Source organism: Onychostoma macrolepis, chromosome 19 (assembly GCF_012432095.1).
Source record: "Onychostoma macrolepis isolate SWU-2019 chromosome 19, ASM1243209v1, whole genome shotgun sequence".
Classification (NCBI taxonomy): domain Eukaryota; kingdom Metazoa; phylum Chordata; class Actinopteri; order Cypriniformes; family Cyprinidae; genus Onychostoma; species Onychostoma macrolepis.
In genome coordinates, this window is record NC_081173.1 from 23,266,020 (window position 1) to 23,281,095 (window position 15,076).

Here is a 15,076-nt window from a genome sequence, read left to right on the forward strand (position 1 = left end):
TAGGCTATACTTTTGCTAGTTGTTGGGACATTAAAAGGAAATGACAAATTTATTCAGATGAGACTATTTTTCCATGAATGTCAGGTCAGAGCACATTTTTATTGGGGTAAGTTGTCACGTGTGTTGTTGTAACTTTCTAAATGAATTAACTGTAAGGTCTTTTACCCCCAAAAATGGTTGGATATTGTTTGGATGTGACCTTTTCCGTTCTTGAAGTTTCATTAATTGTTTTACTGTTTCAAATTTGCAATTTAAATATAAGATTTAATATTTCAAAGAGGTATTTTCTCAAATCAGTGTCAAGCTGCAGGTTCCAATTGTGACAACTTACCCCATACAGTGTGATTATGTGTGATGATATGGGTCGTGGTAAATGAGCTGTACCTGACATATTGGGCAAAAATGGTGGAAAAGTTTTTTTGCAGCTAAGACTTGAAGGTATCAGGCTATACAACAATATGACATAAAAAGTGTGACATCTAGCCCCAGTGTTGTTTATTCTTGCACCGTGCACGTTGCTCACATCAGGGCATCAGTAAATTCAGTGACTCCAACATATCTTGTTTCGACGACTGTCAATCCTGTAAAGTGCCGAGTATTGTGTTCCTGAGTCTGAGCATAAGTGAGATGCTTTACCTTTGGCAAACAAGAGGAAATAATTTAAGACACGGCCTTTGCTGTACACAGGCTTTCTACAAAGAGGTGGGGAACACAGCCAAATGTGCTGGCTCATGTTCTGCTGTACTGTGTATCCACTAATTGAATTGTCTTACGTAAACACAGCTTGTGTTTGACAAACACAATTCTGATTACTGTGTTCATATATATAACTTGAAAAATGTTGCAAAATTCAGGTAAAATTATCTGCAAAATGATAAAATGTAGATCATCTTTATTGGAAAATTTTACCGCAAAAGAAAGCCAGAAACATAAACTGTCATAAGCTGGTCCAGTTGTTAACCAGTTCGAGTAACAGTGTAATTTGAGCCATCTGAGAAACAAATTTGAGTTCAGTTGTTACTGTACATCAGTGAACTTGAGCGTTCAAAAGGAAAGACGTACAGAAACATGGAGACAATAAATATAAACCACATATACTGTAAAATGAGTCTGAGACCACCAGTGAAAACTCTTCTAATTTACCATTCAAATTTATTTTCAGATTTTAGTTAGGGGCTTAAAGTGAAAAATATTAAATATTTATTAATTATCCATTAATTTCTTTGTTTTGTAGGCTATAAATTTTTAACTAAAGACTTTTTAATTATATTATTATTTTTGTATTATATTTTAAACATTGAGGTCTCATGACTTATCATTATCATGATACACCATAATCAGATTATATTCCTGGAATGCAGCATCTGTAGTTCATAATTCGCCTCAAATATTGAACAGATATTTATCAGCAGCACTCTTGAGGAAATTCTTCTTGGTAACCAGAAAATATATTGGATAACAGTCAGATGTCCCATCATTAGAGTCATTTGAAATGGTTTTCTTCTCTGTGGTCACATTACTTTACACGGATCTGCAATTGATGGTGTTGTTATGGAGGTTTGTGCTCCATTCATATTGAGACTGAGTCCTTGGAAGGCACCAAAAAGAGATTTGTCACTTTTGGTGGGGGTCTTGCTTTTTATGTTTGCCCTCTGCACAGGTGCCTGGAAAAAAAATGTACAAATACTACATGTTAACCACTGTATTCTGTTGTTTCAGCGAATATAATTTGTAAATGAGGAAAAAAGGCACAAACGTACCTTTGTAAAGCGGTGTGGGCTTCTGTAATGCGCCCTCACTGCGGTTCTTTCTGCGGTCTTTTGCGCAAATTTGACTTGCCTCAGCTTCCTGTTCAGACAAAATACAAACAATTACATTACAAATCAAGCCGTAAAGATCAGTTAATACGTGTCTAATAATTTTATAAGCGTGTTTTCGTACCTTTCCCTGTGAAGCTCCGCTTGATAAGTCCTCAACCAGGATGAGTCATGTGCTGTCTGACCGTAGCAGCAGGGGGCGCTCTTCCTGCGGACGGTTTTGCCTTTCCGGCTAAATCCATCCTTATCCCCCATCACGCAGCTGGTCAGCTGTCGGAAGGGGGCACCCAGGGATTTCTTCACCACGGCATCCATCTCTCCTTTAGCGTGTCTTAATGAACTTGAGTCTTTCTCAAACAAAGTGATAGCCTACCGAAGTTTCAAGATATTTACTGTAAGTAAGGAAGTGTATTCCAACTTTTCCAGTTTCATACGTTCCAGTCAAATAAATAAATGTAAGCACAGGCAGCGTTAAAACCTAGAGAAAAATAAAAATCAGATATGCCAATCAATTTATAGTAAACGACAATGCAAAATTAAAAAAATAAACTTTTATATGTTCTATGTAGCCTATCTTTACATACGTATCTGTAGCCTATAGGCTACCTTCCATAGTCTTTACACTGTAAAAAGTGATAAGTTGACTTAACTTAAAAAAATTGAGGAAACCCGTTGCCTTAAAATTATTAAGTACATAATAATTAAAAAAAAAAAGTTAAGTGAACTTGACAATTCAATTAACTTATTTTTTAATTATCATTTACTTAAAAATTTTAAGGCAACGGGTTTCCTCAATTTTTTTAAGTTAAGTCAACTTATCACTTTTTACAGTGTATGAAGATTACATTTTAAACATATTAACATAAAAAAAACTATGTATTCAAAAATTCTTTTTACTGTGTTTAATAATAAATACAGAATTTATTCAAATAAATAAATGAGCATAAGGGACTTCTTACAGAGAGAGAGAGAGAGAGATTGTATTCTGCAAAAATACTATAATGTGATAGTCGCATATATAGCCTACTATACTTACAATGTACAAATAAATAAATGCAGGTCGAATGCACTGAATTTATAAACAATTAATACAATAAATAATAGTCTATATAATAGTAATGTAGACAACTGAACTAAAATAATAATATAATATCATTACATCTGATAACCACTCATAAAAATGCACTTATTTAATTGTGTATCGTAAGTATAGTAGATATAATAAAATAACAATCTGAAGCTCTTCTTGTAGGCCTACATCATAATAACAGAAAAGCATTTAGCATAAAGGTCTGACATACCTGATATTTGTTGAAACTCTTCAGATGCACCTAATTTGATCCGAGGAACCTGACGTCCAAACTCAAGCACTGTCTGCCAGCTTTCCAGCAGCTCCATGTTTTTAAAGCCAGCTCCCTCCCTGCATCTGTCCCAGCTAATTCCCAAATGACGTAATTGTTTATAATCACATTAGTGATGGTGGGAGTTTCACAGTCGTGTGAAAGAAAAGAAACCACTGACGTGCTGCTAATATCAGTTTAATCACAACTATGTGTAAAAATCAATGTTTTAGTATGGTGAAGCTGACCAACTATTTTCTTTAAACTTACAGCAACTTCAAAATTTGGAGAGAAATAGCTGTTGTATGATTATTGATCTTAACAGATTAAGGGTAAGATCTTTCCTCCCAACAGATGGGAAGGTAGGAGGGAAAACAGATTGAGGAGCTTTACAGACAACATGTGAATGAAGTCAGCGTGGAAAGAATTACGTGACGAAAAGTCATTTTTAACATCAGCGGCTGTTACAGCCTCAAATAACCTGTTTCTAGTTCATTCACAACTTCAGGGCCGGCCCAAGCCTTTATGGGGCACCTAAGCAGAATTTTATTTGGAGGCCCCTCAGTGCCGCCAATATGACTGGTTATTGTCAAAGCTTGATTATAAATCTAACACACCCATTATCAGTTTTGTTTGTTGTAGCTGTGTTTCTTTCATCATACCGCTGTCTGCCTGGCATGTTTTTACCCTTCTGTGATTTTTAATTGTAACAGTTGCAAACTTACAAGAGTGGCCAGGTGTTAATTTGCACTTTAACATTCATTAAAGTCTTAAAGTATTAAGTGGCATACTTAATGTTGTGCGCTGAAAAGTAGCTAAACAAACCAGCAGACAATGCATTTACAGAACAGAATGTTATTTTAACAACATAAATATTAATCGAAGTTGTACTTTTATTACAAGTCATACTTTTTTATTATAAATATTAAGCACAGCAGAAAGCATCTGTACATATAAAACATCTCTTAATCTAACTAATTGAGGCATAATGATATTGGAATATAATAGCAAAGACCCAAAATGTAGGCTAAGGTAAATAATGTTAAGCTGTTATCAGTTTGTGAAACAGAAGCTTATTTTTATTACAAAAATATATACCAAGGAAAGTTGTTTTTAACTTGAATCTAAAACTAAGTAAAATGTTATATTTATAATATATTAAGATGTCTATTTTACTAATGTTTTGATGTTCAAACATGAACTTCCCTAAAACAAAAAGATACCCTACCTAGGCTATGCTAATTAACGGGGTCTGATCTGATCAGGGGTGCGTTAGTCTCTGTTTCTCACTTGACAGTAGGTCTGGAACGACTAAATGACTGTAGTAGATTACGTCTGCTAGAGTGATGCTTTCTAAATAAAGCTGGGTGGCAGCTCAGACAAAAGGTGCTTGTAGAAGAGCTTTGCTATGGTTGTCTACACACTAAGCTGTGCTCTTTAAATCTTTTGGCCATGAAAAAGGAAAAGAAGGACAATAAAAATTCTCTTAATACATCTCATCATTCATCATATCTTATGTTTTTATGTTTTATACATTTACATATTTTTAGAATCCCTACCATTGTTGCATTACTAGTTTTAAGGAATGATGAACGTTTGCTGAAAATTTACTCATCCTCAGGCCATCCGAGATGTAGATGAGTTACTGTAGTTTATTCATAGGAACAGATTTGGATAAATTCAGCATTACTTCACTTGCTCACCAATGGTTTCTCTGCAGTGAATGGGTGCCGTCAGAATAAGAGTCCAAACAGCTGATAAAAACATCACAATAATCCACAAGTAATTAACACCACTCCAGTCCATCAGTTACCATCTTGTGAAGGGAAATCCATCATTAAGGTGTTTTGACTTTCTGGGCAAATTCTTAATCCATAACAAAGCATCCTCCAGTGAAAAAGTAAATTCCCTGTTGTCCTCTCACATCAAAGCCCACCAACATATGTACAGAATTTTTTTTTGCTTGTTTTTGTAAAATGTTCTTGATCTGTTTATAGTTATCTAATTCAGACGAGATGACAGTTTCAAATACACATCTTTTCGCTTCAGAAGACATGAACTGATGGAATCGTGTGGAATATTGTGATGTTTTTATCAGCTGTTTGGACTCTCATTCTGACGGCTCCCATTCACTGCAGAGGATCTATTGCTGAGCAAATATGTTTTGAACAGAGCTTTAAACGATTCCTGAGGGATGTGCTTATTAAAGACTACAGAAAACTGCAAATTCTATGATTCCTATGTAAAGCCAAAGAAAGGAAGTATTGAAGAGTTTCATAGCATTCAACTCAAGTTGAAGCACTGCACTGACTCCCAATTAAGTGCCAAAATTTTAATTAATTTCAGCAGAGTATATCATCTGCACACACAGTCAATATAGAAACGACATGACAAGAACGATGTAATTGTAAAAACATTTTGCCTGGAGAGCCGCTGTGAAAACACATTCACAGCAAGCAGACAGACAGGCCCTTTATTCTATAGTCACAACATATATTTATTTGTATTTACAAATTTATACAGTCAAATCCATACAAAGACACAAAATGAGACATTGGTTCACTAAATAAATACTGTAAACGTGTGCTGAGGGACACAATCACCAGAACAATGCTGCTCTGTTACTTGCTTTGAATTGAACTGAATATAAACAGAGTGTGTTGCAATGCATCTGCGATTACCAGCTAAGGGCTAAAAATGTACAAAACAGATTTGCCCGATAAATAACAATATTGTAACAGTGATGCTGTTTTATCAGTTACTTTCCTTCTCAAATGGAGTGTTACGTTAATGCTTTTTCCCCCATCAAATGATTTTTCCTCTGCTTATGGCTGTCCAAAAATATCATTAGCAACAACTGGCTGGAAGAACTTAACTTGAAGGGAGTATTTATTCAAAAACCCTTCAAATGTCCAATCAATCACATACAAACATGACAGTTTACTGGGATCTTCTAGAAGTCCCAAGTTCCTCACATTCTCCTGCTGCACACGGAGCTGTTCTCACATTATGGGAAGATGATTAAGAAATCATATACTTCTGCTGTATTTAGCTTCTCTTGCACTAGAAAACGTTATGCAAAGTCAGTTCAGCTCCACGGTATCTCTCTTGGCATGCGAGTCCTCGGGGTTTTTTGGCGTAAGACAGAGACACTGGTTGAAGACGAATGTTATTGTCACCGACTGATGTCACGGTTGCCCTCCCAGCTCTTGCCGGCGCTCTGGTCAGTGCTGCTGATGGTGCTCTGAAAGAAAGGATGTCTCAGGGCCGCAGCCAGAGTGAGACGCTTCGTCGGCTCGTACTCCAGCATGGCCTCGATCAGATCGAACAGCTGGTGATGGTCTTCAGCTTCAGACAGAAGATATCTCTGAGAGAGAGAAGGGAGATAAAGAATATTGTATGAGAACACACATATATATATATTTATCTTTTGTAAACGTGTGTTATATATATATATATATATATATATATATATATATATATATATATATATATATATATATATATATATATATATATATATATATATATATATATATATATATATATATAAACACACGTTTACAAAAGATAAAAATATGAAAAAAAAAAAAAAAAAAAAAAAAAGTCAGAAGACTTGAATATGAAGTCCCATAGCAGTCAGTTATTTACCCGTAAAGGTTTGCAGTTTTCTCTGACGTATCTTCCTGCTGAAGAGTTCTCGTCCCAGTCCAGACGTCCACGATAAAAGTATTTCTGTTTCCTGTGGGGTGGAGAAATAAATAACCTAATTTTAGGTCACACGCATGTAAGCAGGAAAGACATGGAACCTATCCTTTGAAGACAGACTTCAGAAAATCCCAGTCAGCATCAAAAACATACCTAGTCTTACGAATCATACGGGAGGGAACAGGGCCCAAAATTCTCTCCATCATGGCTAAATGCTCCCGATTATCATGAGTCTGAGAAGTCAAAAAAAAAAAAAAAAAGTATTAACATGAATAAACATCACATAGTTTGAGTTTGACTCTTTATACATTTAGACTTGTTTTGTATTTTGTCAGGTTTCACAATAACAGGTACAACACATACTGTATGTTCCTATACAGAGATCTGTGTGTGTGTGAAAAAGAGAGAACATTAGTGAGCACATCTGAGGTCAAAGTGTTAACGGCAGGTGTTTGGCTTCAGTGTGCTTATGTGGACACCTGTAAACCTTTGGTCAGAGTCTCTCTGATCTTAAGCTGCTTAGTGAACATAAACAAGGGTGGTAGACTGTGTAGATCTGCAGTCATGACATGAAAGTAGTGGAGTTAGATTTTGTACCTGGAAGAGGGTGAAGCCGAGGTAGTACTCGAAGAGTATGCAGCCTATGCTCCACACGTCACACGGCTGACTCCAGCCCAATTCTGCAAGGAAAAACCATTTGTTATAACATTGAGTTATGGAGTCATCTAATGGTGACATCATGCTACTGCATCACAACCTTATAACCAGGACACCTTACAGTATATTTAGTCAGCAGCAAGTGTGCAAACTGTTAAGGTCAAAAGTTTCAAAAATGTGAATAAATCGCTATTATGAATCACTGCGAGGAGTGTAGGTGCATTAAACCTATACATTACCGTTCAAAATGTTTGAAGTCAGTCATTTTAATTAATACTTTAATTCAGCAAAGACGCATTAAATGATTTGTTATAAAATATTTCTATTTCAAATAAATACAAATAAAAACTTTCTATTCAAAAAATTTATTATGGTTTCCAATAAATTTTTTTAAAGCAGCACAACTGCTTTTAACATTTATAAGAAGAAATGTTTCTTGAGCAACAAATCAGCAGCATATCAAAATGATTTCTGAAGGATCATGTGACACAAAAGACTGAAATAATGATGCTGAAAACTCAGCTTTGCGATTACAGAAATAACGTACATTTTAAAATATATTAAAACATTTAAATTATAATATTTTTACAATATGAATAATTAACGCAGCCTTGGCAAGCATAAGAGACTTTCAAAAACATTTTAAAATCTTACCGACCCCAACATTTTTATACATAGTGTACATACAATTAAGAGTGCCCACTAACTCATTTATATTTATAGCAAAGCAACGTATTTTTATAACATAATATTTCATAACAGATTAAGGTTGGGTTCAAGCTTTCATAGCAACCAGTCTTACGTTGGACAATTCCCTGCAGTCTGTTGAATGAAGTCACTGTGGTCTCTAGCTGGCGGCTCTAATTAAATTCTTTGTGGTGGAAAGGAAGAAGCTAATCTGTGTTGCTGCAGCGATTAACTATTTCCTGTCCTGTGACTTAAATAGTCACATTTCATGTAAATACCATCTGTTATTATAGTTCAAATTTACGTTCAGAACATTGTGTACTGCTTAAACACGCCATTTGGACAGTCACCTGGCATGATCATCCTTACCTAGAATAACTTCAGGTGCTCTGTAGTGCCTGGTAGAAACAATGGTGCTATGGTGCTCATGGTCAAATGTAGCGCTGCCAAAATCCACCACCCTCACCGCCGTGTTTTTCACAGTACGCTCATCTCGCTTCTACCACAGAGAGAAAGATTATCATGCATTTCCTTCATTTTTTCTTCTAATGTATATTAGTGGTCAACTAATGGGTTTTTCAACAGCTCATGCTAGAAAGTTAACACACAAAAATATTGACAAACTCTTTCATTACCTTCTCCACATTGTATGTGATTGTGAAGTCAGAGTTGACAAATAGAATGTTTTCTGGTTTCAGGTCTGTGTGGGTCAATTTGTTTTCATGCAAAACTGCAAATAAGGAGAAACAGAACAATTCAGCATATTCATAACTACTATAAGTAGGACTGGCATTTTAATACATGGCAAATGGAGTGCAACTTCAATGAGCTTTTTGAAAAAGTGCATTTACTTACACTTGACAGCTAGGCAGATCTGGTAGGCCATATGACGCACTTGACTGATGGAGTAGGGCAGGTAATTGTTTTCTTTGAGGAAATCAAAAGTGCTGAGAGCCAACAGCTCAAAACTGATACACATATGGCCATGATAGTCGAACCAGTCAAACATCTGGACACACAGACTGAGAATTGAGAGAGAGAGAGAGAATACAACATTTAGTAAATAAGTTGTCAATACAATGCTCTTCGGTATACCTCAAGGTAAATGTGCACCTAGATAATTCAAGTACTGCATATACAATTGCTCAAAACACGCTAAATTTTGTTAAATGTTAATTTCATAAAGATTCTGATCCAAACTCACTTCTTATTCTCAGGATCTTTCTCATTGATTCTTTCCAGTACGTTGATCTCCAGCCGGGCCGCCTCTTTGTACTTCTCCACATTTTTGATGATCTTCAGAGCGACGTGTGCTCCACCCCTTGACCAAGCAGAAGAGCATTAATTCAAACACTGCAGTTTTCACTTCTGTCAGTTAGCTTTCTAACCGCATACATGTTTTCAATCTTGTAGAAATAGTAGAAGAAATGAACTAGCCTACATTGATGGGACTATAGTGAATAGATTTCTTATTTGTTGTAGGGCGACAGAAATAAAATCATTATAGAGCAATAAAAGCATTGGCAAAAGATGGGATGGTCCTCATTTTGCTGAATATTTTGTTAAAGGAACCATAAGCATATGAGCCCTTGCTTTTCTTGCTGCCTGTAATAATCACACACTGCATTTCTGGCCCCAAGAGCAGATATTTCGCAGCCTAACAACTAGACAGACATTTTAACAGCCAAGCAACACTTTTTCGTGTGAAGTTCACACCATGCTGGTTTTGTGATAAAGCAGCTGATTGGTTGCCAAGTGATGTCGCTCACCTGCGATGATCAATACATTGCATCACCCTCCCGAAGGTGCCCTCGCCCAAAGTGCTGACAATCTCATCTAAGAGACAAATAGAGGGAAAAAGACGTAGAGAAAGGGGAGGGGAGATGTAAAGAGATCAATTAGACAGCGTCTTTAAAGAGCCATCCTAAAATCACATTTTTAACCAAAACTGTGACTATCTATACGGGTTAAGCTAAAAAAAACAAAACAAAAAAAAACAAAAAAAAAATCTGACAAGTGGCATTATGCACACACTTGATGAAAGGAATAAAGTAAACATGGTCTGAAAAAACGGCACGTTTTTCCAACAACAAAAAGTCTACATTTCTGTTTAAAAATAAAAAGCGGCCTTTATTAGATAAAAAAATTTCACTAAACGATTTTATAACTATGGGACTGTTTTAAGCTAATTCAAAAACTAAAAATTACAGTATATTCTATGAAAAATGACACGCACAGTGACTATGGAAATATTGCGAATGTCACAGAGCAATCGTATCCTTAAATCTAAATGATTGACAGCATAGGCGCGATGTGAATCTTGATGTAGCCAAATGCTGCAACAAGACCAGAATAAAACGCACATTATGGAGACGTGGAAAAGCTAAATCTGGGAACCTGGCAGTCAGGAATTAAAAAGGATCATAATTCTTCTACACAGCAACACAAACAGCCCAACCCCACTGAAAAGAATAAATAAAGGAGCTACTAAAGACATGTTGGACATGCCTTCCCCCTTGCCTGTTCCGGCAAAAGGGGAGACCATTCTACGACAGCGTCATCGTCACCACCAACATCATGATTGATCATGACCTCCTGCCCTCCCCTGTGTGTGTCTGCTGTGTGCTGGTACTGATAGGGAGAAAGGTTACGATATAGGAGTAGAGGAGTAGTAGTAGTGGCAGTGTGTACATCTCTCTTGCAGGACGTCGCCACTCCGACAGATCAGGTGACCCTCCTCGTCGTCCCTCACACACAGTGCCCTCGTCCCGCTGTCACTCCGCTGCTTCGGCCCCAGCCAGGGTCACAGATCAGAGGTCACGCCACGACCGCAGAGGGAGGAGGGGAGGTGGGTGGAGCGGGGAGAGTGGAGGGGGGCAGCCGTAGCCACGGCGTCGAAGATGAGCAGTGTTGTAGTTGTTGTAGGTAGGTTTGGTGGTCATGGGGCGATTCGTATGACACCACGTGAGGAGATATATATAACGATAGGGATATAGTGCAAGGGATCAAGTCAAAGATAACATTTTACCCCTCCCTTCTTGCTTGCTTGCAAACTCCCCCTCATCCCTCTGCCTAGCAACCCTGACAAAAAGTCACAAAAAGCAACCTGCATCAACATTTACTCATAGAAGAGCACATGAGTAAAGGCATTGCTAATTCACAACTATTACATCCATAACATCTCCAAAGAAAAAGGTTGCTCTAGTGGGAGACTGGAAATAAAATGAAAAAGAACTGAAATTATGAAACAACTTTATATGCTTTCATTTTGAAAAAAATCTCTTTTTTGACATCTAAACTGTGTGAAAGAGTTATATAGGTGTGCAGATACAGCAAGATAAAGAATGGATGAAAGTTATGAGATATTAATTACGGAGGCTCTCCCAACAAAGCTATTCACTACTCATATTAACATTAATGTATATTGGATTGAGCCTCACTATTTAATGTTACAGATGGGGCTAACACTGAAAGCCAAGACTTGGACTATCGCTATCAAAAAAGACAAAACGTCAACAAAAAGAAGAACATAAAACAAAGGAGTTCATACTTACCCAATCCTGGGGCTGTGGAAAAGAAAAACATTATGGAGAAAGAAAGACAGGAGCGTGTAGAGGTAGAGATAGACGAAAGGATTTGGGGGTGGGAAAGAGCAGGCTCGGGTATTGAAGTACTCACCGAGGACGATGGGCTATAGGACCTGGTTCTACGCCGCCTTCGTTTGTGCTTACGCCTGCTGCCTTTCCTTCGGTACGAGTCCTCGTGGTCCCGGTCGCGGCCCCGGCGGTAGTCGTAGCTGGGCGAGGCGTCGCGGGAGTAGTAGTTGCTCGGCGTCCCGTGTTCCCTGTCGCGATCCCTGTCCCGGTCGCGGCTGTGGTCCAGGCGCCGATAGCTCTCGCCGTAGTGTCTGTCGTAAGGCCTACGGTCTGAAGAGCGGTTGTCGTAGCTGGGGAGAAGAGAAGTGCCATTTAACACTGAATGACTTCCAAGTGAGCACTGCATACTACCTGGTTTTGAATATACGTTAAAAAAATTAAATAAAATATATTGGATTTGACACTCCAAAATGAACCTCCGATTATCATATTATCAGAAGTTTAAACATTCAACATTCTTATTTTAAATAAAGTCAATGGCATACAAATTGAGGATATTCAAATTTGAGAAATGATTCATTTGCAATCCAAAAAAAAGAGGCAAAGGATCTACTGACTATATCTCATGTATAACTACTAAATGCAATAAAAGTACCATGTGTTAATCAAATTAAGCAAATTTTTCATTAAAAATTATATAATAATAATAATGTTTAAGAATTTAATGTTGGTTTATATACATAATGTTTTTGAAAGTCTTAGGATCAAAACTACAGTAAAAACAGGAATATTTGAAATATTACTAAAACGTTTCTATTTGAATATATTTTACAAAGTAATTTTTTCCTGTGAAGGCAAAGCTGATTTTTCAGCAGCCATTACTATAGTCTCTTCAGTGTCACATGATTTTAATATGCTGATTTGATGCTCAAGAAACCTGTCTTGTCAATGTTGAAAACAGTTTTTGCCTTTTATGCACATTAAAAAGCATGATTATTATTATTACTACTAAATAATAAAAAAGGAAGTATTATTATTGTAATATTTTCTAGACAAAAATAAAAATAAATAATAAAAATCAAGAAAAATATGATAAAAATCTTAATTTACAACACAACTAAACTGACAAAGTGTCAATTTAATCTTCCTGTGGTTAGGGTTGACAACAATCCTGTCACGTGGCTTATTATCTGCCTCACATTGCTGTCAGCATGTGCCTTTTAGGGCTGTGCAAGGCATCAAGCAACTTGACCATTTTGGTCCATGCTTCCAGTACACGATCATACCTCCTGGATCTGGCATAGCCGGCATCCTGTCTGTGTCCTCTCCCTCTCCTCTCACGTTCACTGCTGGAGGAAAACGTCGGTGAGCGGCGATGCCGAGGTTTTCTCCCTCTGTCTCGGTCCCTCTCATGATAACGATCTTGGTAGCTGCTGCGGCTGGCCCTCTCCGAGGATGGGTACCGTCTGGAGTGCGGCATCTGCTCAAGGTAAAACAAATATATATACGATAAACAAGGAAAAAATTTAATTAAATTAAAAAGTACAAGTTTTTCTTTTTAAACGGACATTGGAATATCCTTAATATTTGTAATATATAATATAAATATACATTTTTAATATTTTAAGCAAGACGAGAACACAACATACATGCTTGAGTGGTTAAAATCTCAATGTGTTTTCATTCAGTAGGGGAGACTGTTATATATGCTAAAAATAGAGGCAATGCAATAGCCTGTGACTGAATTCACTGACTTATGTTCTTATAGAAGAAAGGGATCCAAAATAATGACTACTTTAAAAAAACAAAAACAACAACAACACTAAAACACTTCTAGTAAGCTTTTCATATGCTGGAAAAAGGTCTATAACACAGCCATTTAATATAAACAATAATCAGTAAATAGAGAAAAAAGTCAAACAACTGTCTTAGACTTGCACACTATTATTAGGACAAGTGGGATAAGTGTGAAAAGTCCATATGGACAGTTTACAGAGGCAGGTCTAGAACAGGTCTTAAAACACTTGAAGGACAGACAGAACGAAACGTTAGCATAAGGAAATCTAAGATTTTTCATGAATAACAAATTGCTACATGATTTTTATAGTACGGTTAACACGCATGTTGTTAGTGTTATGCAATACTGAATATTGAGTATAGGACCACTCAGGGTCTGCATGGAAAACAGCCTTTATATTATACATCGAGAATATTACAGGATTTTTATGCATATGTACTATGCATTAAACATATTAAAGGAAAAAGTTATACGAAACTACAAAAAATTAAATTACAGTTAAGAAATGAGAATTAAGATGACTGTTTGAATATGAACGTGTATTTAAACGCGCTAGAGAACATCTAAAATCTGGAAAGAAAGAAAAGCAAACAGACAGCTGACGGGTTATAACGCAGAAATTCTGCCTCAAACTAACATATCAAGAGCCAGTTATTCGAGCCAACTTCTATATTTAGCGCAGACCAAGCTACAAGTAACGTAAGGAAATACCGAGTACCTCGAAATTAACGGTAGTGATAAATGTAAGCAGATGTACAGATGTTTATTATATATAATAACAAGAAAAAACTACATTTTCGCAGAAACGAATGGACAGGCTAACCGACTAGCTCAAGTTGTTATTGTTTTTCATCAATATTTCTTCAACACTAATAACAGGGAATTCGTATACTAGTCGTCTCTATTGTTATAAAATATGCGGCAATGTCGATACATGACATGGAACCGCAAAGACAGCAGATAAATACTATATTTTTCTAACTAACGTAACGTTAGCTGCTCTCCGCCTCGACGGCCATTTTGAGATCTTCTAATCTTCAACGGGCCATTTCTCAAATGCTTGTTCGTGGGTAATTCGGCTGAGAGTGGGGTAAAAAGTGACAGATAGTAAAATAATATTTTGTAATCACCGTTTTAGCAGCCAGCCCTGTGCGTTTATCCCAAAGAAAATCCGTGTTGACGCTTCGGCTCCAAATTTCTTACTCCAGCCCAATTAAACAGCGAAGAAAAAACAACTTCCGGTCCCTCCTCCAACGTTCTTTACACATCCGACGTAAACAGCGCAATGTTTATTTGAAGATGATAGACCGCAAAAATGTAGTTACCAAATAGCATAGTTACAACAATACCCACACAAAAATGTATTCACAAAAAGAAAACAAAGTTGAAATAGACAAAAAAAAAGCTTTAGTCATTTAGCAGACGCTTTTATCCAATGCTACTTACAAAATATAGTTGAAATATTCATTTTTT

General features: G+C 36.7%; 2 protein-coding genes across 4 annotated transcripts; both read right to left on the reverse strand.

The window, feature by feature from the left end:
• Positions 1-1,178: 1,178 nt before the first annotated feature.
• Positions 1,179-3,183, reverse strand: si:ch211-81a5.8 (uncharacterized protein LOC560648 homolog). The gene is made up of 4 exons (XM_058752719.1): positions 3,119-3,183; positions 1,942-2,295; positions 1,761-1,848; positions 1,179-1,664 (listed from the first exon to the last, which is right to left on the reverse strand). Exons 2-4 carry the CDS (start codon positions 2,130-2,132, stop codon positions 1,512-1,514), a joined length of 432 nt encoding a protein of 143 aa, XP_058608702.1. The 5' UTR covers positions 2,133-2,295; positions 3,119-3,183; the 3' UTR covers positions 1,179-1,511.
• A 2,374-nt stretch (positions 3,184-5,557) lies between these two features.
• On the reverse strand, positions 5,558-14,862 carry clk2a (CDC-like kinase 2a). Of its 3 annotated transcripts, XM_058752711.1 has the most exons (13): positions 14,734-14,862; positions 13,092-13,285; positions 11,888-12,155; positions 10,901-10,991; positions 9,979-10,045; positions 9,414-9,530; positions 9,065-9,231; positions 8,845-8,939; positions 8,579-8,708; positions 7,463-7,545; positions 7,019-7,098; positions 6,809-6,899; positions 5,558-6,524 (listed from the first exon to the last, which is right to left on the reverse strand). In XM_058752711.1, exons 2-13 carry the CDS (start codon positions 13,283-13,285, stop codon positions 6,333-6,335), a joined length of 1,575 nt encoding a protein of 524 aa, XP_058608694.1. In that variant the 5' UTR covers positions 14,734-14,862; the 3' UTR covers positions 5,558-6,332. The 3 variants fall into 3 exon arrangements, with proteins under 3 accessions (XP_058608694.1, XP_058608695.1, XP_058608696.1); XM_058752712.1 differs by lacking the exons at positions 13,092-13,285; positions 14,734-14,862 and having other exon boundaries at positions 10,901-11,775; positions 11,888-12,028; XM_058752713.1 differs by lacking the exons at positions 10,901-10,991; positions 13,092-13,285; positions 14,734-14,862 and having other exon boundaries at positions 11,888-12,018.
• Between the last annotated feature and the right edge of the window lie 214 nt (positions 14,863-15,076).

Excerpts from the sequence above, each read along its gene's own strand:
- si:ch211-81a5.8 (XM_058752719.1), bottom strand. The coding sequence starts at position 2,132 with ATGGATGCCGTGGTGAAGAAATCCCTGGGTGCCCCCTTCCGACAGCTG. Across the intron at positions 1,849-1,941 it reads GCGGAGCTTCACAGGGAAAG|GAAGCTGAGGCAAGTCAAAT; the intron begins GTACGAAAACAC and ends TTGTCTGAACAG. Across the intron at positions 1,665-1,760 it reads GCCCACACCGCTTTACAAAG|GCACCTGTGCAGAGGGCAAA; the intron begins GTACGTTTGTGC and ends TTTTTTTTCCAG.
- clk2a (XM_058752711.1), bottom strand. The coding sequence starts at position 13,285 with ATGCCGCACTCCAGACGGTACCCATCCTCGGAGAGGGCCAGCCGCAGC. Across the intron at positions 8,709-8,844 it reads TCACATACAATGTGGAGAAG|AAGCGAGATGAGCGTACTGT; the intron begins GTAATGAAAGAG and ends TCTCTGTGGTAG. Across the intron at positions 6,525-6,808 it reads AAAACTGCAAACCTTTACGG|AGATATCTTCTGTCTGAAGC; the intron begins GTAAATAACTGA and ends TCTCTCTCTCAG.